This window comes from Artibeus jamaicensis, unplaced genomic scaffold (assembly GCF_021234435.1).
Source record: "Artibeus jamaicensis isolate MK-2021 breed Jamaican fruit bat unplaced genomic scaffold, CSHL_Jam_final scaffold_847, whole genome shotgun sequence".
In the NCBI taxonomy this organism is placed as follows: domain Eukaryota; kingdom Metazoa; phylum Chordata; class Mammalia; order Chiroptera; family Phyllostomidae; genus Artibeus; species Artibeus jamaicensis.
This window is the reverse complement of record NW_026522057.1, coordinates 22,049,388-22,070,387: the sequence shown is the minus strand read 5'-3', so window position 1 is coordinate 22,070,387 and position 21,000 is coordinate 22,049,388. Positions and strand designations below refer to the sequence as shown.

Below are 21,000 nucleotides of genomic sequence, written 5' to 3'. Positions count from 1 at the left end.
CAGGGGACGGATGGGGGAGGAGATGACTTTGCTCCTCCTTCTTCATGACCCACAGAGCCCTTGATGGGGACCCTGACACTGGGGTGAGTTGCTTGCAGACCAAGGTGCGCCTCCCCCTGTACGACATCCCCCACCCTCGTAGAGAAGAGCCCGGACACCTGTGGCATCACTCTGTGGTCCTGCATTATTTAGAGGAAGCTGTGGGTGCCAGGCCTGCAGCGTTGAAAACAGTGCCAGTGCTACCGAGAAGGGTGGCGAGGCCACACCCTGGGGGATGAAGGCGCCCAGGCTATGGCCTTGTCAACTCACCAATGGCTGTCAGGAGGAGCCCAGCCTGGTTGATGGGGGCGTTCCCCTCCTGCTCATAGTAGTTGACGGTGACCTTGGTAGGGAGAGAAAGAAGAACAGAGGTCACTTATCACAGGCAGGAAGATCTGCGGTGGTGACCTTCCCTGCCTTTCACCTCACAGCCTGTCAGGCTAGCTTTCTCCTGATAGCTGAACCCTCTCCTCCAGGAAGTACTCCTGGGTTGGTGGGCCACGTCCCCCAGATGATCAGACTAGAAAGGGACTCCCATCTTCACAGAGTGCATCCAGGATGCCAACTGCCTGCCTGTGCCCCTGGGGTACTCTGCCACTTGTGGGGCCCCTATACCGGCCGTAGTGTATGTCTGGCTCCCACCAAGTAGCTAGGGAGCAGGGCTGAGGTTGTTTCCTTTGGATAAAGCCCGTCACTGCCGTGGGGCACCTGAGATTCACAGTTAGAGAGGTTCCCAGGGAGGAAAGTCTGGCCTTGCCTTTACCACCTGGGCAAATCACTTTGCTGCCCGGGCACCCCGTACCCCATTTTATACATGATAAAAACAAGGGCACCGGTGGCTGTGACGTCCAGAGATTCTAATACTTTTCCATTCAGTAGCCCGCGATTTAACCTTCCGCGCGCAGCCATCATTCCACAGTCCCACACCGAGCCGTCTTACACAGTAGCCACTCGCCACAGGTGGCTATCGGGCCCTGACGTTTGGTGAGTGTGAACTGAGATGTACTGTGAGTGTGACACGCACACCAGCCTTAGACTGGGTGTAACAAGAGTGTGAGCTGTCTGGTTAGTAGTTTTCATGTTGACACCATGTCCATTTTGATAACATTTTGATATGTGTAGTGAAGTAAAAGATGCTATTAAAATGAAGTCCATCTGCTTCTTTGTTTTTTTTTTGTTTTTTTTTTGTGGCTGCTAGAAAACAGAAAATGATACATGCGGCTTGATTCTATTTCCATGGGGCCGCTCTGGTCCAGCCTGCCCGGGTTCCAGCAGGGCCTGCGGGGTGGACGTCCCTGGCCGTGGTACCTTGTCGCTGCTGGCCTCGGTGCTGGCCTCGCTCATGGTGAGTCTGAGTGTGGTGCTGGGCGAGAGAGGCCAGCGCTGTTTGCCGTTGGTGACCACCTCCTCGGCCTGCCCGTCACACACCACCTCCACCTGCACGTGCTCCGAGTGCTTCAGGCTGAAGGTTTGGGCCCCGGCTGGGGCGGCACTGCAGGGAGAGGGGAGAGCAGGTTATGGGGATCCCTGGGGCAGGTGGGACGAGGAGATTCAGGAGGAGGCTCCTGAAAACTGCAAGGCCCCTCCCGGGTTGTCTGGCCTGGGGGACTCCAAAGGACCTAGCTGTACTGCAATCACCTGGTAGTGCAGAGGGTGCTTTATAAACATACAGATTCCTGGGCTAGTCTTGTACCTCCTCAGTCAGACGGTTTGAGGGTGGGGCCCGGGAATCTGAATTCTTAATAAGCTTCCCAGTGTTTCTGATGGGCAACCAGCTTTCAGGACTATGTGGTACTGTAGAGGTGGATGACTGAGGCCCTCAACCTATACCCTGTCTCCCACCTCCCGTCTGGTGGCTGAGCAGGAAGGCAGGAGAACCCACCCGGCCGGAGGGCAGGAGGCAGGTGCCCCAGGGCTGGATTTGCACAGGACCTGGGGGCTGGGGCTCGGATCCTAAAGGGGCAGGGGTGGGCTGGCTCCATCACAGAGCTCCCTCCTTCCCGCCACAGCTTGGGGTCCCCTCCTCTGAGAGTTATGCCTTGGGGTTGCACAGTGGTTTTCTTTTGAAAGGCAAACACTTTTAGAATTCTTGAAAAGCCCTCAAGATTTCAGGGCAGAGAAAAAACAGATTTGATCCCGGTGATGTGGAGTGAATGTTTGTATTTCGCCAAATTCACATGTTTTTATTGATTTATTTTCACATTTTTTCCAATTGTTCAGGTACAGTTTTCTGCCTTTTCCCCTCACCCCAGATTCACATATTAAAGCCCTAATGCCCAATGTGATTATATTTGAAGATAGGGCATTTAGAAGATACGTAAGGTTAAACGAAGTCATGAGAATGAGGTCCTAATCTGATAGGGTTTGTTGCCTTATAAGAAAGACAAGGGAGAGAGAGCGCTTTCTCTCCATGCGCAGCGAGGAGGGCTGCATGAGAATGCGGCCGGCTGCAAGCCAGGAAGGGCGTCCTCGCCAGAATCTGGCCGTGCTGGCACCCCGACCTCAGACTTCCAGCATCCAGAACGGAGACATAAAAGTCTGCATTTAAGCCACCCAGCCATGATACTTTTTTATAGCAGCTCAAGCTGCCTAAGACACTGGCTTAACGGGAGGCAACAAACAGGAAGGACAAAGAGACTAGGGGAGAAAGCGGTCGAAGCTCGTGGTTTTGCTAATCCAGCCTATGGCCTGAAGGTTCCCAAAAGCCAAAGAGGGATAGAGGTGGGATTCCAGGGGACTTGGGACTGAGGCAGGCACAAGTGTCTGCCTCAAGGGCGTATCGGCTATTTTGATGGCCTGGTGCTCCGAGGTTCCAGAACAGTTCTCCACTGTGGCTGGGCATCCAAATCATTGGGGTGCCGTTTAAACCTTCAGGGTTTATTTTAAAGCTACAGATTTGTGGCTCCCATCCCGGAGAGTCTAGCTGGCAGGACTGAGACGCGGCCAGGGCAGCTGAAGATGTGGGCAGGAGCCAGGGTGCAATGAGAGGGTTAGACCTATGGCTCTCCAAGTTCAGCAGGGGCAGCAGCAGCATTACCTAGAGGGCTTGTGAAGACACCGACTGCTGGGCCCCTCTTCAGAGTTTCAGATGTGGTGGGTCTGGGGTGGGGCCCGAGAACTGGCATTCCCACCAGGTTTCTAGGAATCGTCAGAGCTGTTGGCCCAGAGGCTACGGTGTGAGAACCCCTGGTCCAGACATTCAGCAGAGCTCCCTGGTGGTTAGAGCCCCGGGTGGCCAAGGCTGTGAGGGTGAAGCCGTAGAGGCCACCACGCAGGGTGTCTCTGACCCAGGCCACACACAGACCAGGGGCTTTGGGCCCTTGAAGGGAGAGTGTGTGGGCAGGGACCCAGCAGCGCATGCTCACTGCTGGGAAGGGAGCTCCACAGAGAAGCTCCAGCACCATGCAAATCCTCGTCCGCCTGCCCCCTTCTGAATGCCCCAGCCTGTCAGGGGAGCACCGCGCTGATCTGGGGCTGCGCACCTGTTGGCGTGGCCTGCTGCCCTGTGTCCTCATCTGTCGCCAGAAGTCTAAGCAAAAACCCTGGATGAGAGGCACATATGCAGATGAGGCTGGAGCCCAGTTTGCTGTTGAGGGGCTATCAGTGTAGAGCTGGGCCGGACAGAGGCTAACCTTTTAGAAGCACCAGGCAGCAGTTCCCAAAGGAAGGTGTGGGCACACTCGTGAGATGCTTTTAAGTGGCACGTGGATGCACAGTTTAAAAAATGCGTGTATTTATTAAGTGTTATCTTTTCATGGCAATTGTAAAGACCTGCCATGTATGGCAATGATGTAAGATCTCCATTTAAAACAAAGTTAGAAGGAACATGTGAATTGCTTTAAAGAAAAGTGTTAATAGTACTATAGGTGAAGTAAGGTTTGGGTAAAAATTGTAAGAGCTGGGAAACATTCCTCAAGTGTAAGTCCCAGCTTTGACCGTCAGCTTGCTGGGCGGCCTGGAGCAAGTCACTTCTGCTCTGTCTGTTTCGCCAAGTGCCACATGGGAGGCTGGGAGCAGGTCAGAGGTGGCTGGAGTCCGGAGAGAGGAGAGGGGGCAGGTTCTGGGCTAAGGGGTCGGGAGGAGGTGCCGAAAAGCTGTACCCCCACTTCAGCTAGAGCCACTGTCACTTCAACTGGTTTTATATATCGGGTTTCTGCATACAATTTTATTTAGGAAAAAATGCTTTACAACCTCACAACGCGGGCTGACCGCTTGCGACCCAGGCTCCGACAATAGTGCTGCAAGGGATGCCTGCTTCCACCCTCCTTCCTCCCCGCCAGTGAGAAATTGGAGGAGGCCCCAAGGCTCAGGGGGTTAATGCCTGGGCCACATGAAAGCTCCAGGGCCCCACACCCTCCTCCGACCCAGCACCAGCCCTGCTTGGAGCTGAGCAAACAGCTATTCTTGGAGCAGCCCTGGCAGAAGCAACAAAGTCTCCCATTGTCTCAGAAGGATCCTCCCCTCCCCTGGAAGAACCTCTTGGAAGCCAGGGGCTGTGGGCACCTCTGTTGTCCCTGGAGGCTGCAGGGAGGGGCCCAGGGACAGTATCGAGGGTGAGCGAATGGGGGCGTTGGAGGTGACTGTGATCTCCTTCTTACGGGAAAGAGGCAAAGATAAAGACGGTGTGGACGGAAGGACAGGCTGCAGTTCCTGGGGCCGCGTCTGCTCTGCCCAGCGCTGTGTCCCAGCACCTAGCATATGGCCACACTCGAAATATACTTGGTGAATGAGTGAACTAATGAAGCCACTCTTCTTGGCTTCCCACACTCTATTACTGGAATGATTAAAAAAAATCAGGTCACTGGCCTGATCGAAATTATTCCGTGGCTCCTCAGTGCCTACCCATGCAATGAAACCCAAACTCTTTAGCCTAGTGCTCACTCAGCGGCATTTAACCACTGCATCTGCACTGCACTCTCCAGCCTCATGTTCTGCAACTCCTTCCAGCCTCTCAGCTCCCTGCATTGTCTAACTCACCGTGCACTTTGCACATGCTGTTCCTTCTACCTGTAATACTTTTCCCCGACTTCTCTGTCTGGTGACTGTCCATCTGTTTGAAGCTGCAACTCAGTTATTTGTCCCCATGTTTACTTTCCCTTGTGGTGGGTAGCTCATTGGAGGTAGCGGCTGTCTTTTCTCTTTGTTTCAGCACCTGGCCCAGAATAGGCACAGAGTAAATGTAAAAATATTTGCTGCAGGACAGTCTGGAAGAAGGAGGGCTTGCTTCTGCTGTTAGTCACTCACTATGTGCCAGGCACAGTTCTAGGTGCTGGGAGTAGATCAGTGAAAAACATATTTCCTGGGCATGTGGAGCATATATTCTGGTGGAAGAGGAAGACTTTCAATGAATGACACAGTTAACTGTGTGCGTACAGCTGGGAATGGCCGTAAAGGAGGGGTACGGCGTGCCATGAGGTGCTGGTCAGGGAGTCAAGGGAGGGTCCCTGGAGGAAGCGGCATTTGAGCTAAGATCTAAACTTTCCACTCTGAAGGACAGACCAGAGTTCATTAGATCGGTGTTTCTTAAATTTGCACGTGTGTCAGCATCACCTGGAGATGCTGACGTTGCTGGTCCGGGAGCCACTGTTAGAGAAGCGCTGTTAGAGAGGAAGCAGAGTGGAGATCTCCAAGCAGCAAGGTCGGCTGGGGGGACGACCTGGGGTGGATGTTTGCCCGCCACGTTGGAGACATTGGGAGGAGGTCTGTGTGGCTGGGGTTGGTGGGCGAGGGGGAGGGGTCGGTGGGAGGAGAGGGCCGGGTCATGGCCTTCTCCCTGATAACATGAAAGCTTCAAAGCAGGGAGGCATGGCTGTGTCTACGCTGCAGACAGATGACCCATGGGGCAGGGTGGGGAACGGATTTCAGGAGAGCAAACCTGGGAGAGGGGGGACCAGTGAGAAGGTGATTGCAGCTGTCCCCATGAGCGATGACAGTGACCTGGGACCTGGTGGTGGCCATGGAAATGGCCAGGAAATGGCTGTGTGGTTGGAGTCAAAGGGTCTTTGAGCAAGACTGGAAAGCAGCCTCAGATGTAGAAGAGGGACGTTCACGGAGCCCAACCCCAGGGAATCCTGGGGTTTGTGACTTCACGTCTGCCTGGCCCCTCCGATGCTGGGGAGCTATCGGTCTCGGTGGCTTTCACTCAGTCAGCAGGGAGCATCCCCAGTGCGGCCCTGCAGATCGGGGGCAGCTGACTCTGCCCCTGGCTGGAGGGCATGACAGGCCTGCTCCTCGCTGGCATCTGGCCCTTTCAGCTTGTCCACCTGCTCTGAGCCTCGTTAACAGCAGGTGGGCTCCACTGCGCAGCGACCCCAGCTCTGGTGCCTGAGCACGAGGACATCCTGTCCTCTGCTCTTTGCAGGAGTCCGGGGGAGGGGGCGTCGTGGGTGCCGGCCTGGCATGCAGCCTCAGGTGGGCACCCTACCCGTGAGGAAAAGGGGAGGGAGGCCAGGCCTCATTACTGGCAGGGTAGTGGCTGCTTCTAGACACGGGTTGGTGCAGGCAACTGTGGCGTCTGCCTTCAGCCAGCCTCTTTCCCTGCTTGGTAACCCCAGCAGCCTCTCGCACTGGACAAGGGCACCTCCTCTGCCCAGAGTCCTCTGCTAAGGAAGAAACAATGTAACCTATGGGCGCTCTCTTCTCAGACACCTGGATGACTCTCCACTGCCTAGAGACCAAAGTCCATTGCCTGAGCCCGGCATTCAGGGCCCTGTCTGAGCCTGGCTCTCTAGCCTAATCTTTCAGGACTCCGAAACTGTGCCCTTGCAGCCCCCATGTGTCCCAGTTTTCCTGCTCAGTATACTTGCTCCTGCATAGCATGTGCTGGTCACACTGTGAACCCCTGTCCACACTTCATCGTGGTGCCACCTCTTCCAGGAAGTCTTTCCTGATCCCATCAGTCAGGGACTCATCTTTCCCTCTTTTTGCTGGTGCCTCAAACCACCCTAAAAAATTGTTCAACATTTTTCTCCCATGAGCATTATGAACTCTTCGAGGGCATATCTCATTATTATTTGTCTTAATAACATATAGCCAACCCAATACTAACTCATGGTAACTACGTATGAGTATTTTTTAGGTACCAGGCCCTGAGCCAAGCCCATGGTCCACATGATCTCAGTCCATCCTTTCCACAGCCCCACGAGGCCTGCATTAACGTTGTCCCATTTCACAGATGAGCATGTTGAGGGCAAGCACTTGTTCCATGTCTCAGGGACAGTAATTGCAGAGTGTGAGCTGAGCTTCGGGCCTGGCTGCTCCATTCCTGGGAGAGGATCTATGGGTTATAGCGCTTCCTAAAGGTGCTCTGGGAAGGAATACCTGGTGACCGAGTGGCAAGCCTGGCTCAGGAGAGGATCAAATGAGAAGCTCCTAGGAACCTTGAGAGCCCTCTACTTATTTCTCAGGTGGGGTCAGAGGCCCAGGAAGGGGACAGCAAAGGTGGGCTGCGGCTCTGGGCTCTTGGGTGAATGACTGAGGCTTGGACCAGTCAAATTCCTGGGCACAGGGTCAGGCACGGCTGGGCAGGAGGGAGCTGCCTGTGAAAACTGTCCTCCCTGAAGTCTAACAGGTGTGCCTGTCCAGCTGGGGGGTGGGCATGGGGGTGAGCCCCTGCCACTGAGCTCCCATCATGGCTCAGGGCCCTGTGGGCAGGAAGGAAGGGCGCTCGGGGCCCCAGACATGCAGGAGGCTGTGGGCTCCAACCACAGGGGACCCAGGCCTCCTTAGAGCCTTCCCACTCTCTGAGAGTTGGCTTAGAACTCGAGCAGCTCCTGGCAGCGCCTCTTTTTAAGGGGGAGGGCTCTGGGTGCTATTTTAATTTATGGGACCACCTGACCTGGCTTGATTCCTTCTACCATCAATCAGGAGCAAGTGCTGCTCTGGCCAAGTTTGGCCACATGCCCTTGACCTTCTACTGGCCGGCCCATCCAATGGTGCCTGTCCCTGAGGCTGGGGGCAGAGAGCTCAGTCCAATGATATGCCAGTCCACATGTCTTTCATTCATTCACGCAACCAAGAAGACCTGCATTGACTCGAGGGCCAAGGGGCATGGGAACAGGAAGGTAGTGACATGGAGGAGGACACCCCTAAAGCACAAGTCCCCAAAAGCAGTGCAGTCAGGGGTCTGGGATCTGTGTAGCCAGGGCACGGCTCGGCAGAGGCAAGGGACCATTGTTAACATCACCTCTGCCCTGAAGCTCCTGCAGACCTCAGGATACAGGTCCTGCCTTCTCTCTGCCAGGGTCGGGGGGGACACCAGCCCCATCGGGAGCTCTCACCTGCCTGGACAGATGGAGCAGGTGTCTCCACGGCCGGTCGGTTCGTGGGGCAGTGGGAGAGTTGGCCAGTAAAGAGTTGGCCTCACTTTATTCCAAGGCTGCCTTTCTCCAATCTCTCCCAACTTTATGGGTGGCCCTGGCTCCAGGGAAGGGACAACATCCCTCACCAGAGGGGAGGTGAAACCAACCTCAGACACCGCTCATTTTGTGCCCCTCTCCAATTTCCAGCCAGAATCAGATGGGGACCCAGGCCAGTCCCAGTGGAGAAGCGACTGCCAGGGAAAGGGACCACGGTGGGGATTGTGTGGACAGGGCATACATGTGCCAGACTGAGATAAATACTCACAAAAGTAGAAGGGAACAGCTTGTATCCTGAGCAACTATCTCAACGTAAATCTCCAGAACGAGACCGTACTTCCCCTTCCTGTGCATCTCCATGGGGAGGTCACAGCTTGCAGGAGGCCAGCGCTCAGACGTGGCTGAGTCAGGGCACCCATCCCCAAAGGGCCAGGCCTGCTGGGAGCAGGTGGGTGGACCCTGTGTAGGGTCTGCTGGGGATGAGGAAGGCAAGGCCCCTGCTGTGTCTGGAGGCGAGGGAAGCTGTGTCTGCATCGCAGGAGAGCGGGGCCAGGGCCCTTGGGGAAGGGAGTGGGTGCTGAGGGAAGCGTGTTCAGCCACCTCTGTGACTCAGAAGGAGTGAAGGGACAAGATACCAGTCCCTAAGTAACTGGGTCCAGGGCCTACCAGGCCTCATACCTTGGTGTCTCTTTGGAGACCCTGGGGGGCATCACATGGGGTCTTGAGTAAGGAACGGACGCAGTGGGAGATGGAGGGTTGAAGGGAGGTGGGTGACGTCTCTGGGTGCATTGTGGTCCTGGCTCAGGTGGAGGGTGGAAGAGAGGCCGAGGGTCATCCAGTTCAACCTGATAGTTTTAGGGTCACACAGGACAGAGTGGAGGTTGGACCTGAGTCCCCTGTGAGGCAGGGCAAGTGGCTTCCTCTCTGAGCTTCGCTCTCCTCCCCTACGAAATGGTTGGTCCCAGCAGGACCTCCAGGTCCATGGTGAGAAGACAGGTGATGACGCATTCGGTTCACGAGAGCGCACTGCTTTCTCCCACCGCTGTGAAGACTGACCGGAGCCCTTACAGAGGCAGGTACGAGGAGCCACGACAGCACTAAGAGCCCAGGCTCCTGAGTTCTGGAGGGGCTTCCTTTGACTACACCACTGGTTCTCAACTGGAGGAGATTTTTGTACTCCCGCCAGGGACAGCTGGAGACTTTTCTGGTTGTTACAATTGGGGACCGCTACCAGCATCTTGGGGTTAAAGCCAGGGATGCTGCTAAACATCCTGCAATGCCCAGGACAGCCCTTGCGACAAAGAATCATCTGGCCCACAGTGCAATGGCGCCAAGGACGAGAAGCCCTGCTCAAGGCCTGTGCTGTTCAGTACAGGAGCCACCAGCTGCGGGGGCCGCGGAGCATCTGAACCGATGTGAGTATAAATGCCCCCTGAGTTACAAAGCCTTACTATGAAAAAGAGGATGCAGACTACCCAATAAAAATGGTTACAATGATTCCGAGTTGAAAAGCTAGTAACTTGGATATGTTGGGTTGAATAAAATATACAACTAAAATTAATTTCACCTGTTTATTTTAACCTTAAAAACATGGCCGCTGGAAACCTGCAAATGAGATGTGGCTCTGACGGCGGCTTGCGCTCTGTTTTGGTTGGACGGTGATGGGCTAGACTGAGTTTCTCCTTTCGGGGGTGGTGCGGAGTCGTAAGTGAAGTGCAAGTCGGGGGGTGTGGGTCATTGTGGCTATGACTGGTTTCTTGAGAAAGGACAAAGGGAATTGTCACACCTCTGTCCCCTGCAAGATGGAAGATGACACCCTCCCACACTCCCTGTCCCCAGTTGGGCTGGGCCCCTCTCTGCCAGGGCAGAGGGAGGGCCGGGGGCCTGGAGGTGCCCCCCTTCTTTACTCCCCACCCCCTGCCAGCTACTCAGGCTAAGCCCAGCGAATAAACAGGCGGGTATGGTGACAGCAAAGGCTTAGAGACTTGCGCGTCCTGGCTCCTGGCCAGCTCCCTAGCAGTGCCCAGTTTATGATGGGATGAGAGGGAGGCTGGGGGAAAGGGGAAGCCCTCTTGGGGCACCGAAGACTGGGGCACACATCGCTGCTGTGTTATGACCCTCAGACACCACCCCTGGGGTTTACATGTGGGACACTGAGGCCAGGGGCAGATGAGTGCAGAGGTTCCTGGTCTGCTGTGACCCTGACGGCCAGCCCTTTGCCCTTGGAGAAGAAGCCTGGGGCTTGATGGTATCCTTGTGGTGGTCAGTGCCTGCTGAGGAGGTGGCAGGAGCATGGCTGGGCAGTGTGGCCAGGGCCACTGAAGGGGACAGAGAGAACAGGCTGGGGAGGGAGTGTGAAGAGACACAGGGGTGCAGTGTGGTGGGGGACCGAGTGAGGCAGGGCGCTCCAGGTGACGAGTTGGGAGCAATAAGCCACATTGTCACCTCCAGCACCACTCAAAGCACAGAGAAGGGTGACAACCCAAAGCTATCAGCACGGCCCCCCCTCAGTCCCACGCGCTTCCTCCTCTCAGCACAGACCCCTGCTATCTGGCGATGGGGAACATTTCGAATTCTTGGATAGAAGGCTGCCTGGCCCTGCCCTGGACTCTCCGTGACCCATTCACACCAGTCCCACCTCCACATGGCCAGCCCCTCTCGCTGAGGGGAGGTGGACCTCCAAACTGGACTTGGCTGCTTCCTGGGAGTTGGGAGTAGTGCTGGGCCCTGATCTCAATCCCTCCAGCCACATTCTCTGCCTCAGAAATCCTGCACCCCACCAAGTTCACCCCACATGGTTCAAGGTGGGGAAATGGTCCTGAAGAAGGGGCACTCTTCGGACGAAGATCCCACCTCTGCACTGTACCCTCAAATCTCAGCCAGGTGCTGCAAGGTCCCTCCCTGACCCCAGGGTGAAGTCAAGGGAAGGCATTTGGGGACAAGGTGCTCACAGCCAGTGTCTGGGGACGGGCAACCACCAGCAGCCCCCACAGGGCGAAATCGGAGCCTGAGCAACCCCCGGGGCCAAATTCCACCCCCAGGCAGCTTCCCAGCAAATTCTGGAGGAGCTCAGCTGATCTGGAAGTGGGGTGAGGGGCTGGGTGAGGGTGGGTTGGGAGGTGAACCAGGAGGGGCTGGGGGGAAGGAGAGAGCATAAAGGAGAATGGAGGGTCTGAGGGCAGGGTGGGGAAATGAAAGGGGAGAGGATGGCGGAGAAGAGGAGGGGTGCTGAGGTTGCCCTAGGAGCTGGAGAGGGTTAGGCGGTGGGAAGACTGGGGTGCAGGGGAGGGGGTCTGGGAAAGAGGCGGTGAGGGAGCTGGGGCTGTGTTAGGGTGTCTGGGAGCGCCTCAGGATTTCGGGGAGGCTGACACAAGGTTTGGGGCTGTCTGGTTTCTGGATGAGGTTCTTTGATTTCTGGGAGCGGGGTGAAGGGCAACTCGGGCTGGAGCAAGGCTGTCCGCGTCCCCGAGTCCCAGGACGGTCTCGGACGTCTGGGCGGAGATCTCCAGCTTGCCTGGCTTCCGGGGAGGGTGTGGGTTCGACGCCGGGGTCCTGCTCACCTGTAGACGTCGATCCAGAGGTGCGTGCCCAGCACGTACACCGCCTTGACGCGGCTCCCATACAGCAGCCGCACCGTCCGATCGCGCAGCATCTTTCCCGCAGCGGCAGTGCTTGCTCGTCCAGATCCGCCTGAAGCACCTGCAGCAGGTGAGCTTGCTGCAGCCCGCACGGGCCGCTGCCTGACGCACCCTTATTCGGGCGCCGGTGGGCGGGGAGTGGGCGGGGCTGCCTGCCGGCCCCATCTCAGTAGGCTGATGGCCTGTCTTTTATATATGACCACGCCCTCAACTCTTCAGCGCCCCCCTCTGGTTGCGTTGCGATTCAGCAGAGGCCTTTCCTCGGTTGACTTGTTCATTCATTCATTCAATACACTTTCAGTGGGCTCCCAGCTGTCGGGAGCCAGGGTGCAGGACCAGTAATTTCCTCCAGGTGCCCTCAGCCTTGAGGGGTAGATAATGCAAATGCGCTTTGTTCCAGGACAGGAGGTGGTGGGAACCCAGAGGGAGCAGGACCCTAGCCTGGGGTCTGAGACCTGAGCCTTTTTTAAGGAGGCCTTTGCGAACTAAGGAAGGGGAGAGAGGGAGCTGCCTGAGCAGATGCAGGAAGCCAGATACAGCCTGACACCCCTTCTCCATCCCCTGATCAGATTGGTGTTACCAAAGGGAGACTGGGAAAAGGGAACCCAGCAGCCGACATGGTCACAATGCCAAGGCAAGGCATGAGAAGGTGGAGGACGGGAACCTTGGCTTGGCTTCCTCAGAGAGGAGTGGTCAGGGGTGGAAGTGAAACGGCCGTTCTGGCTGCTGTGAATGGAGGTGATCCTGGAGGGGGTCAATGAAGATCCCAGCTGGGGCTTTGTGAGGGACTGGAGAGGGCGGGGGTGATCAGACTAGTGTTTGGGAGCTGAAATATTGATGTTCCAGGGGAGGGACAGTGAGGGGGCACCGTTCTGGCCTGTGTTGCTGGGCAAAGGAGGGTGCCAGCGGGTGCCACTGGGGACATCAGTTTGTCTTCCAGAGGCTGAGGTGCAGGATGACGTCCAGGCGGAGCCTGAGCCAGCCCCACCCCTAGCCCTGACCATTCCCACTCTGAAGCCAAGCCAGGGCCTGTTCGGATAATTCAGCCATGTTGTGAGTAAGTAGTCCCTGGGGACGGGAGCTGGGGTGCGGGGCTGAATGGGCAGAGGCTAGAAGAGGGAAGGAGCAGGTTGAAAGTGATGAATGTTCCAGAAGCTCTGCTGGGGGGATGGGCGCCCTAAAGGGTTGAGGCTCAGAAGTGGGAAGAGCTGACACACCCCTGATCCCAGTGGCCTCCTCCAGGGGCCCGAGTTAGAAGATGGTGAAGAGCCCAGCTGCTCATGGGTGGCCAGGATCTGGGAGGAATGTGGGTGGGGAAGAGGAGAAGCTGAGTTGAGCTAGGGGGACATCTGCCCCAAAAGGCATACAGACCCAGGGAGGTGTTGGTAACTGCTGATTGGCTCCCGGTTGCGATGGGAGTGCATCATCCAATGAGGAGACAGCCAGCCAGCGGCCACCCGTCAAAGAGGAAAAAGACGGGTACAGCTCAGAGCCGACTTTGAGGCCACTGCTCTGCCAGGAATTACTTTTGAGCCCCTACAATGTGGCAGATACGGGGCATATGCCAGGGTTTCCACTTTCCTGAGGGTCACAGAGTACAACACCCTTATTCCACCCTCTGGGAAAGCGGGGCCCAGAGTCAGGGTGGAACCCTGCACATTGCACCCGCTCGGGGAAGGTCACAGCAGGCGCAGGGGAGAGGACAGGGGATTGGCAGGAGGGGAGGAATGAAAGCAAGCCTTACTGCATTCTCCCTCTGTGCCGCACACTCTTCCGGGAGTGGGTTTCACTATCAGAATGGGATCATTACACCCCCAATAACCCCGCCATGTTACAGCTGGAGAAGGGGAGCTGCAGAAAGGTTAAAGAATGACCTCAGACCCATAGCTTCTAAGAGTGGGAGAGCCAGGGTGGGAACTTGCATGGCCCTGGGGGTGGGCTGGGCAAGGGAGGGGGACAAAGCGGGTGAGAACAGAGGGGGAATGTTGTCCCTTGATGGGTAGATGAGGCGGTTCTAGTCCCAGCCCTGCGTTTGGGGAGCCTTTGGTCAATTCACCCTGCCATTTGCAGCCCGGCCCCCCACAGATGGAGCCACTGGTTTCTCAGTATGGATGTAAGGGTGACCTTAAATGAGATGATGTATGGAAACCACCAGTGCGGTGTCTGGGACAGAGCGAGAGCTCAAAAAATGAAATTCCCACTCTTTTACAGTCCGGCCTGGACCCACTGCCCCGCACTCTGGGGCTCTTGCCCTGGCTCCGGCCGCAATGTCGAGCTGCAGGGCTTCGTGGGTGTGGCGGGAGCCTCCTGGGGCCAAGGGTTTAAAATAGCCAAAGTGGTCACAGCTGTCGGTGGATTCAGGGCCGGAGGTCTCAGGCATCACAGCGGCTTCCCCTCGCTCCCCTGGGGCCCCGAAGAGACCCATGACATCTCCTTGTGCCTTTTGGGAAATACCAGCACAGGGCGGGCTTAGCTCAGGCAGGTTCCTGGCACTGACCTGCACCCCAAGCCCCCAACTCTGGCTCCAGCCAAGCACGTGACTAGAGGGCCTGGGCTGGGAGGGGCTCTTTGGAGCTGTTCCCTGCTCTGATCTTTTCCGGGGGTCTCTCTAGGCCAGGCCTTGGGGGAACCTGGAGGGTGACTCTGACACCCCAAGGCCTGCCTGGCGGAGTGTGACAGCTCACTGAGGGGGTCGCGTGAGCAAGAATTTAAAAACAAAGAGACACACGCTGATCTTTGTGGAAAGATTTAAAAAATCTCATCGCCCATGACCATAGGACCAGCGACCACCACTGTTAACATTTTTGAGTGTGACCTGGCAGCGGCTGCCCTGAGACGTCGACGCTGCTCCCGGCACCGCACTCGCTGAGCCCTGAGGCTGCGCCAGGGGCTGCTCTCTGGGCTTCGCACCTCTGAGCTCACTTAATCCTCCCAACACGCCTATGAGGTGGGAGCTATTATTATCCCCAATTTGTGCAGGGGCATCGGCCTGCCTGGTGGTAAAGAGCTTACATGGTCTTTGGACTTGGCAACCCTGGGGGCGAGTCTAGCTCTGCCCTTCACTGGCTGGGGGACCTCCACTTCTTCTTCCACGTGGGAGACACAGTTGTCCCCCTTTATCCATGGCGACATGTTCCATGACCCCCAGTGGATGCCCGAAAACATGTAGAATACCCTTATATGCATTGTAATTTTTCCTGGACATACATCCTTAGGATATGTTTAATTTATAAATTAGGCACAGTAAAAGATGAACAGCAATAGTAAAATGGGACAATTATAACAATATATTGCAATAAAAGTCATGTGAAAGGGTATTATTAAGTAAAACGAGGGTTACTTAGACATGAGCACTGGGATAGTGTGATAGATCTGATGCAGGGGTGGCTGCTCAGTGACGAATGGGCGGGCAGTGGGCACAGTGGGAGGACTATGGACACAGGGATGGGGGTACCAGGGGGGGGGGGACCGCGGGGGGGGGGGAAAGAAGCGGGGGGGGAAAAAAAAGCTGGACACAGGGATGGGGGTACCATGGACATGGGGATGGGGACCACAGACACGGGGATGGGAGGACAACAAATAAAGGGAAGAGGGTACCATGGACACAGGGATGGGGGTACCATGGACATGGGGATGGGGACCACAGACACGGGGATGGGAGGACAACAAATAAAGGGAAGAGGGTACCATGGACACAGGGATGGGGGTACCACGAACACAGGGATGAGAGTATAATGGACACAGGGAGGGAAGGACCACAGACAAAGGGATGGGGGTACCACAAACAAAGGGAGGACTCCCGTCCCAAGTGGGACAGAGCAGGCTGGTGTGAGATTCTATCATGCTGCCAGGGGGCAAGGGGAAAGTTCCCCTCTTTGCCCTCTTAGTTTCTGGCTGGGCTGATGATCAAATAGACATGAGACAATAACAAAATTTATTTACGTGTGTACAGACAGAGGTTCCATAAGACTGTGGGGTAGTGGAAGCTTAGATGCCACCTTAACCTAGGGAGAAAGGGCAGGTAATGCTTTGGGACTTCCAAGGGCAGGAAGGTGGTTCACTAGGAGATAGAGAAGTGGGTGGTCTGTAGACCAGCCTTTGTGGGGCCCTCTTTAACAAAGGGACACAGAGAGGACCTGGATCAAACCAGCCTTCCTAGGTTCCTCCCTGTGACACCTAGTTGATATTCAACTACCATTATCTATAATTAAAACTCCCTTCCTGAAGCAGGTTCTCTACCTAGGTTCTTTTAGGCAGTGATGGGGAAGGTCAAAGTTTTTTCCTGAGTCTCTATTTTCTTAAAAGTAACCAGCTAAAACACTCAACAAGGCATATTTGGGGATGGCAAACCCTGCTCCCCACACTACCCAGAACAGCGCACAATTTAAAGCTTAAGAGCTGTTTATTTCTGGAAATTTCAGTTTAGTAGTTTTGGATCGTGGTGGACCATGGTTAACTGGAACCATGGAAATCGAAACCGCAGATAAGGGGGACTGGTGCACCAGCAGCACCAGCCCGCAGGGCGGAAAGGAGTAACGGGATGATGCAAGTATGATGCTTAGCGGAACAGGGTCTGGCAGAGACTCAAGTCCCAACAGACGATAGTTACTTTCTACACATGTACACAGTTATTTAAATTTTTTGTAAAAATAGACTTCTGGCTGTACATGCTATTTTATTTTATTAAAAAAAGATTTTATTAATTTATTTTTAGACAGAGGGGAAAGGAGGGAGAAAGAGAGGGAAAGAAACATCTATGTGTGGTTGCCTTTTGCATGTCCCCAACTGGGGACTTGTCCCACAATGCAGGCATGTACCCTGACTGGGAATTGAACTGGTGACCCTTTGGTTTGCTGGCTGGCAGTCAGTTCACTGAGCCACATCAGCCAGGGACATACATGTTATTTTATAACACATTTAAGAAACCTCTGCAATGTGTCCTGAGCATGCGTGCCTAGGGTGCCTTCATTGTTTCCTTCATATTATCCAGAACTTCAGAGTTTGCAAATGCAACCCTGGCTAAGGTTCTAATTAGAAGGAGACTCAGAAGGGGGAAGGGATTTGCAAGGTCACCCAGCCATATGGCACAGGAAGGAACCCAGGACAGGGAAGGATGATATTCAGGAAATACCATAGTGTGCCAGTCTTTGCTGTTAAGGCCTTCAACTGATTGGATGAGGCCCACCAATGGTATGGCCGGCCGGCCATCAGCTGTACTCAGTCTGCTGATTCAAATGTTAATTACACCTAAAAAAACCTCTTCACAGCAACATCCTGTCTGGTGTTTGGCTAAACAATTTGGTGCCATAGCCTAGACAAATGTACAATTAACCATCACAGTGCCAAAAAGCAGGTTAAAGGTCTGGTTCAGCAGGTCACCAGTTATGGAGCAAGGGCTTCTTGCTGCCACCCCTGAGGTATGTACTCTTATTATCCTCTTTTTTTTTTCAACAATAAAGTCTTTTATTTAAAAATTTTTTTTAATTTTATTGATTATGCCATTACAGTTGTTCTATTCTCCCCTTCATTCCCCTCCACCCTGTACCCCCCACCCCTACCATTCCCACCCTTTAGTTTATGACCATGTGTCTCATGTTCTTTGGATTCTATATTTCCCATACTATTCTTGCCCTCCCCCTATCTATTTTTTACCTACTGCCTATGCTACTTATTTTCTGTACCTTCTCCCTCCTTCTCCTCCCACTCCCCTGTTGCTAATCCTCCTTGAGATCTTCATTTCTGTGGTTCTGCTCCTGGTCTAGCTGTCCTTTTAGCTTGCTTTTGTTTTAGATGTGGTCGTTAATAACTATGAGTTTCCTGTCCTTTCACTGTTCATATTTTTTATCTTCTTTTTCTTAGATAAGTCCCTTTAACATTTCATATAATAAGGGCTTGGTGATGATGAACTCCTTGAATTTGATCTTATCTAAGAAGCACCTTATCTGTCCTTCCATTCTAAATGAAAGTTTTGCTGGATAGAGCAATCTTGGTTGTAGGTCTTTGGATTTCATGACTTGGAATACCTCTTTCCAGCCCCTTCTTGCCTGTAAGGTGTCTTTTGAGAAATCAGCTGACAGTCTGATGGGAACTCCTTTGTAGGTGACTGTCCCCTTAGCTCTTGCTGCTTCTAGGATTCTCTCCTTCATTTTAATCTTGGCTAATGTAATGATGATGTGCCTTGGTGTGTTTCTTCTTGGGTCCAACTTCTTTGAGACTCTCTGAGCTTCCTGGATTTCCTGGCAGTCTATTTCCTTTGCCAGATTGGGGAAATTCTCCTTTATTATTTGTTCAAATAAGTTTTCCACTGGTGGTTGTGCCTTTCCCCCTTCTGGTACCCCTATAATTCGGATGTTGGAGTATTTAAAGATGTCCTGGAGGTTCCTAAGGCTCTCCTCATTTTTTTGAATTCTTGTTTCTTCATATTTTCCTGTTTGGTCATTTTTTTCTTCCTTCTGGTTCACTCCCTTGATTTGAGTCCCAGTTTCCTTTTCATCACTATTGGTTTCCTGTGCATTTCCCTTCATTTCAATTAGTTTAGCCTTCATTGTTCCTCTAATTTGTGACTAAAATCAACCAGTTCTGTGAGCATCGTGATCACCAGTGTTTTGAACTATGCATCTGAAAGTTTTACTATTTCTTCATCACTTAGAGTTATGGGCTCTGGGGCTTTGAGATCTTCTTGAGCCATTTTTGGTCTGTTCGAGCCCGTTAAGTATGAGGAGCAGAGCCTTAGGGGCGGGGCGGGGCCTCCAGGGCGGGGTCGCAGGGTTGTGACGCTGTATATGGGGGTGGGGTCAGAGCTGGAAATGGTGGCCCTCTCTGCTGCCTCCGGTTGCTGGGACCCACTTGGTCCTGTCTCACCGCCCACTCCTTTGTTGGTCTATCTGCGCAGGAAAGTACCACCACAGTCAACCTGCCGCCCTTCACCCTCGCCGGATCCGCCGGTAGCTCACTGGGTCGCTCACTGGGTCTGCCCTTTGCAACCCCACGCCTGGGATCCCTGTGCCTGAGTCCGTCTGACTGAGTTTTCCTGTGCAACCCCGCTCCGCCAGCTGCTGGTTTCGCCTCTCTTACCGGTCAGGCTGAAGCATTCGTTGTTATCAGACTTCCGAAAAGTTCGATATTCTGTGTTCTGGCTGTGTTTTCTGTTGCTAATATTTTGTTGTCTCTAAACTTGGTTGTGTGAGAAAGCACGGCATCTCCATCTTGGCGGAAGTCCTGTCCTCTTTCTTTTAAATATTTTATTTATTTATCTTTAGAGGGGAAGGGAAGGAGAGAGGGAGAGAAATATCAATGTATGGTTGCCTCTCATGTGCTCCCTGCTGGGAACTGGCCTGCAACCCAGGCATGTGCCCTGACTGGGAATCGAATGGCGATGCTTTGGTTTGCGGGCCCGCACTCAATTCACTGAGCTACACCAGCCAGGACTCTTTATCCCCTTTACATTTCAATGAGTAAAATGAGTTGCAGTTTCCTACCCCTAGTCACTGAGATTCACACCCAGCTCAGTGGGAAGAGAAACTTGGATCTTAACGACCCCACGTGCTGAAGCAAAGCTCCTAGGTGAATTTTGAAGACATGATGGGCCGCATCCCTGAAGGGCTGTCAGGGGGCCCAGGAGAACGCCGGCCGGCCTGTCCAGAGCTGGGCTTTCCATCAAGGTAGCTGCTGCCTCGCAGGGCTCCTGAGCACCCGGAATGGGGCTGGCCCTAACTGAGCTGTGCGGGAAGTGTAGAATACATTCAGATTTGGAAGACTTAGTACACAAAAGGGAGGTCATGAAAATATTTATTATAGGTCAAAATGATAATAGTTTGGAGTTATTGAGTTGAATTAAAATTTATTGAATTTTACCTATTTATTTTAATTAAAAAAACGTGTCCACAGGAAATTTTGAAAGTAGACCTGAGGTATGCGTTTGTGGCTTGTATTGTATTTCTATTGGAAGTGCTGGTCCAGACTCTTGGTAAACTGCTAGGCAGGGACTGTGGTCACCTTGCTCACAATAGTCTCTCCTGGGCTGAGCCTTGGTGTCTGGACATTGTAGATAAATACTTGGTGAAGAGAGTGGATTGCTCTGGAAGAGGTGATGACCACACGGTGGCGCCAGATACTCATTTCAGAAGCAGTGAGGCTGGAGGGAGAGGAGGTACTTGCCTGGATGATCCTGAGAGATCAAGGGTGCCTTCTGCCTGTCCAGCCTCACTTAGCACCTTCCTTTAGCTATTGGGACCTCTTCCCCCTTTCCAGGATAGTTCAGGTAGGGGTTCAGGGACTCGATTTGTGTGAGGTCAAGTCCCTTAAAGGGGAACCCTCTCCCTGGACACAGGGGCAGTTGAGGCCCAGAGAAGGGGGAGCGAGGTCGAGAAAGGGGCAGTGGCCTGCCCAAGGACACACAGCTGGTTGGTAGCAGAGCTGGGTTCTTTGAGTCTCTTCCTTGATGCCTGTCCTGTGGCCTTAACACCTGGGTCCCGTGAGCCTGAGTTGTTGATTTGCTCTAATGAGTGCCCAACTACTGAGCACGTGCAGGTACTTGGCTGAGCAGGGGGAGGGGCCTAGATCCCTGAGACATGGTTCATCCTTACGAACGACTATCTGGGACGACACACGGGTACATGCATGTGTGTCCACACACATAGGACCCCTTTGCTATGAATACCTCGCAGGCATTTACAACTACCCAAGAGGTACACCCACAGAAAGGTCAAATTTTCCATTGCTACAATCAGTCGTCTCGGCTTTATACCCCAGTCCTGACACACGCGCTGGCCTTGGAGACCTTGGGTAACTCATTTCACTTGAGTCTTGGTTTTCTCACCTGTGAAATGGGGGTGTCTATAGCCCCTACTTCCCAGGTTGTCACGAGATTTAAATGGGGTATAAATATAAAGCGCCAGGCATGCAGAAAATGCTTGACCTATCTTCCCCCTGCTTTAATGGTCATCACTTAAGTCCTCTGCTGACCG

General features: G+C 53.9%; 1 protein-coding gene across 1 annotated transcript in view; it reads right to left on the bottom strand.

The window, feature by feature from the left end:
* Positions 1–12,146, bottom strand: part of PADI2 (peptidyl arginine deiminase 2) — a 40,646-nt gene extending 28,500 nt beyond the window's left edge. The window contains exons 1-3 of the mRNA XM_037146064.2: positions 11,957–12,146; positions 1,348–1,531; positions 310–382 (exon numbers count right to left, since the gene is read on the bottom strand). Of these exons, the coding sequence (XP_037001959.2) occupies positions 310–382; positions 1,348–1,531; positions 11,957–12,048 (349 nt within the window). The 5' untranslated portion in view covers positions 12,049–12,146. The remainder of the gene's footprint in view (positions 1–309; positions 383–1,347; positions 1,532–11,956) is intronic.
* Positions 12,147–21,000: the final 8,854 nt, after the last annotated feature.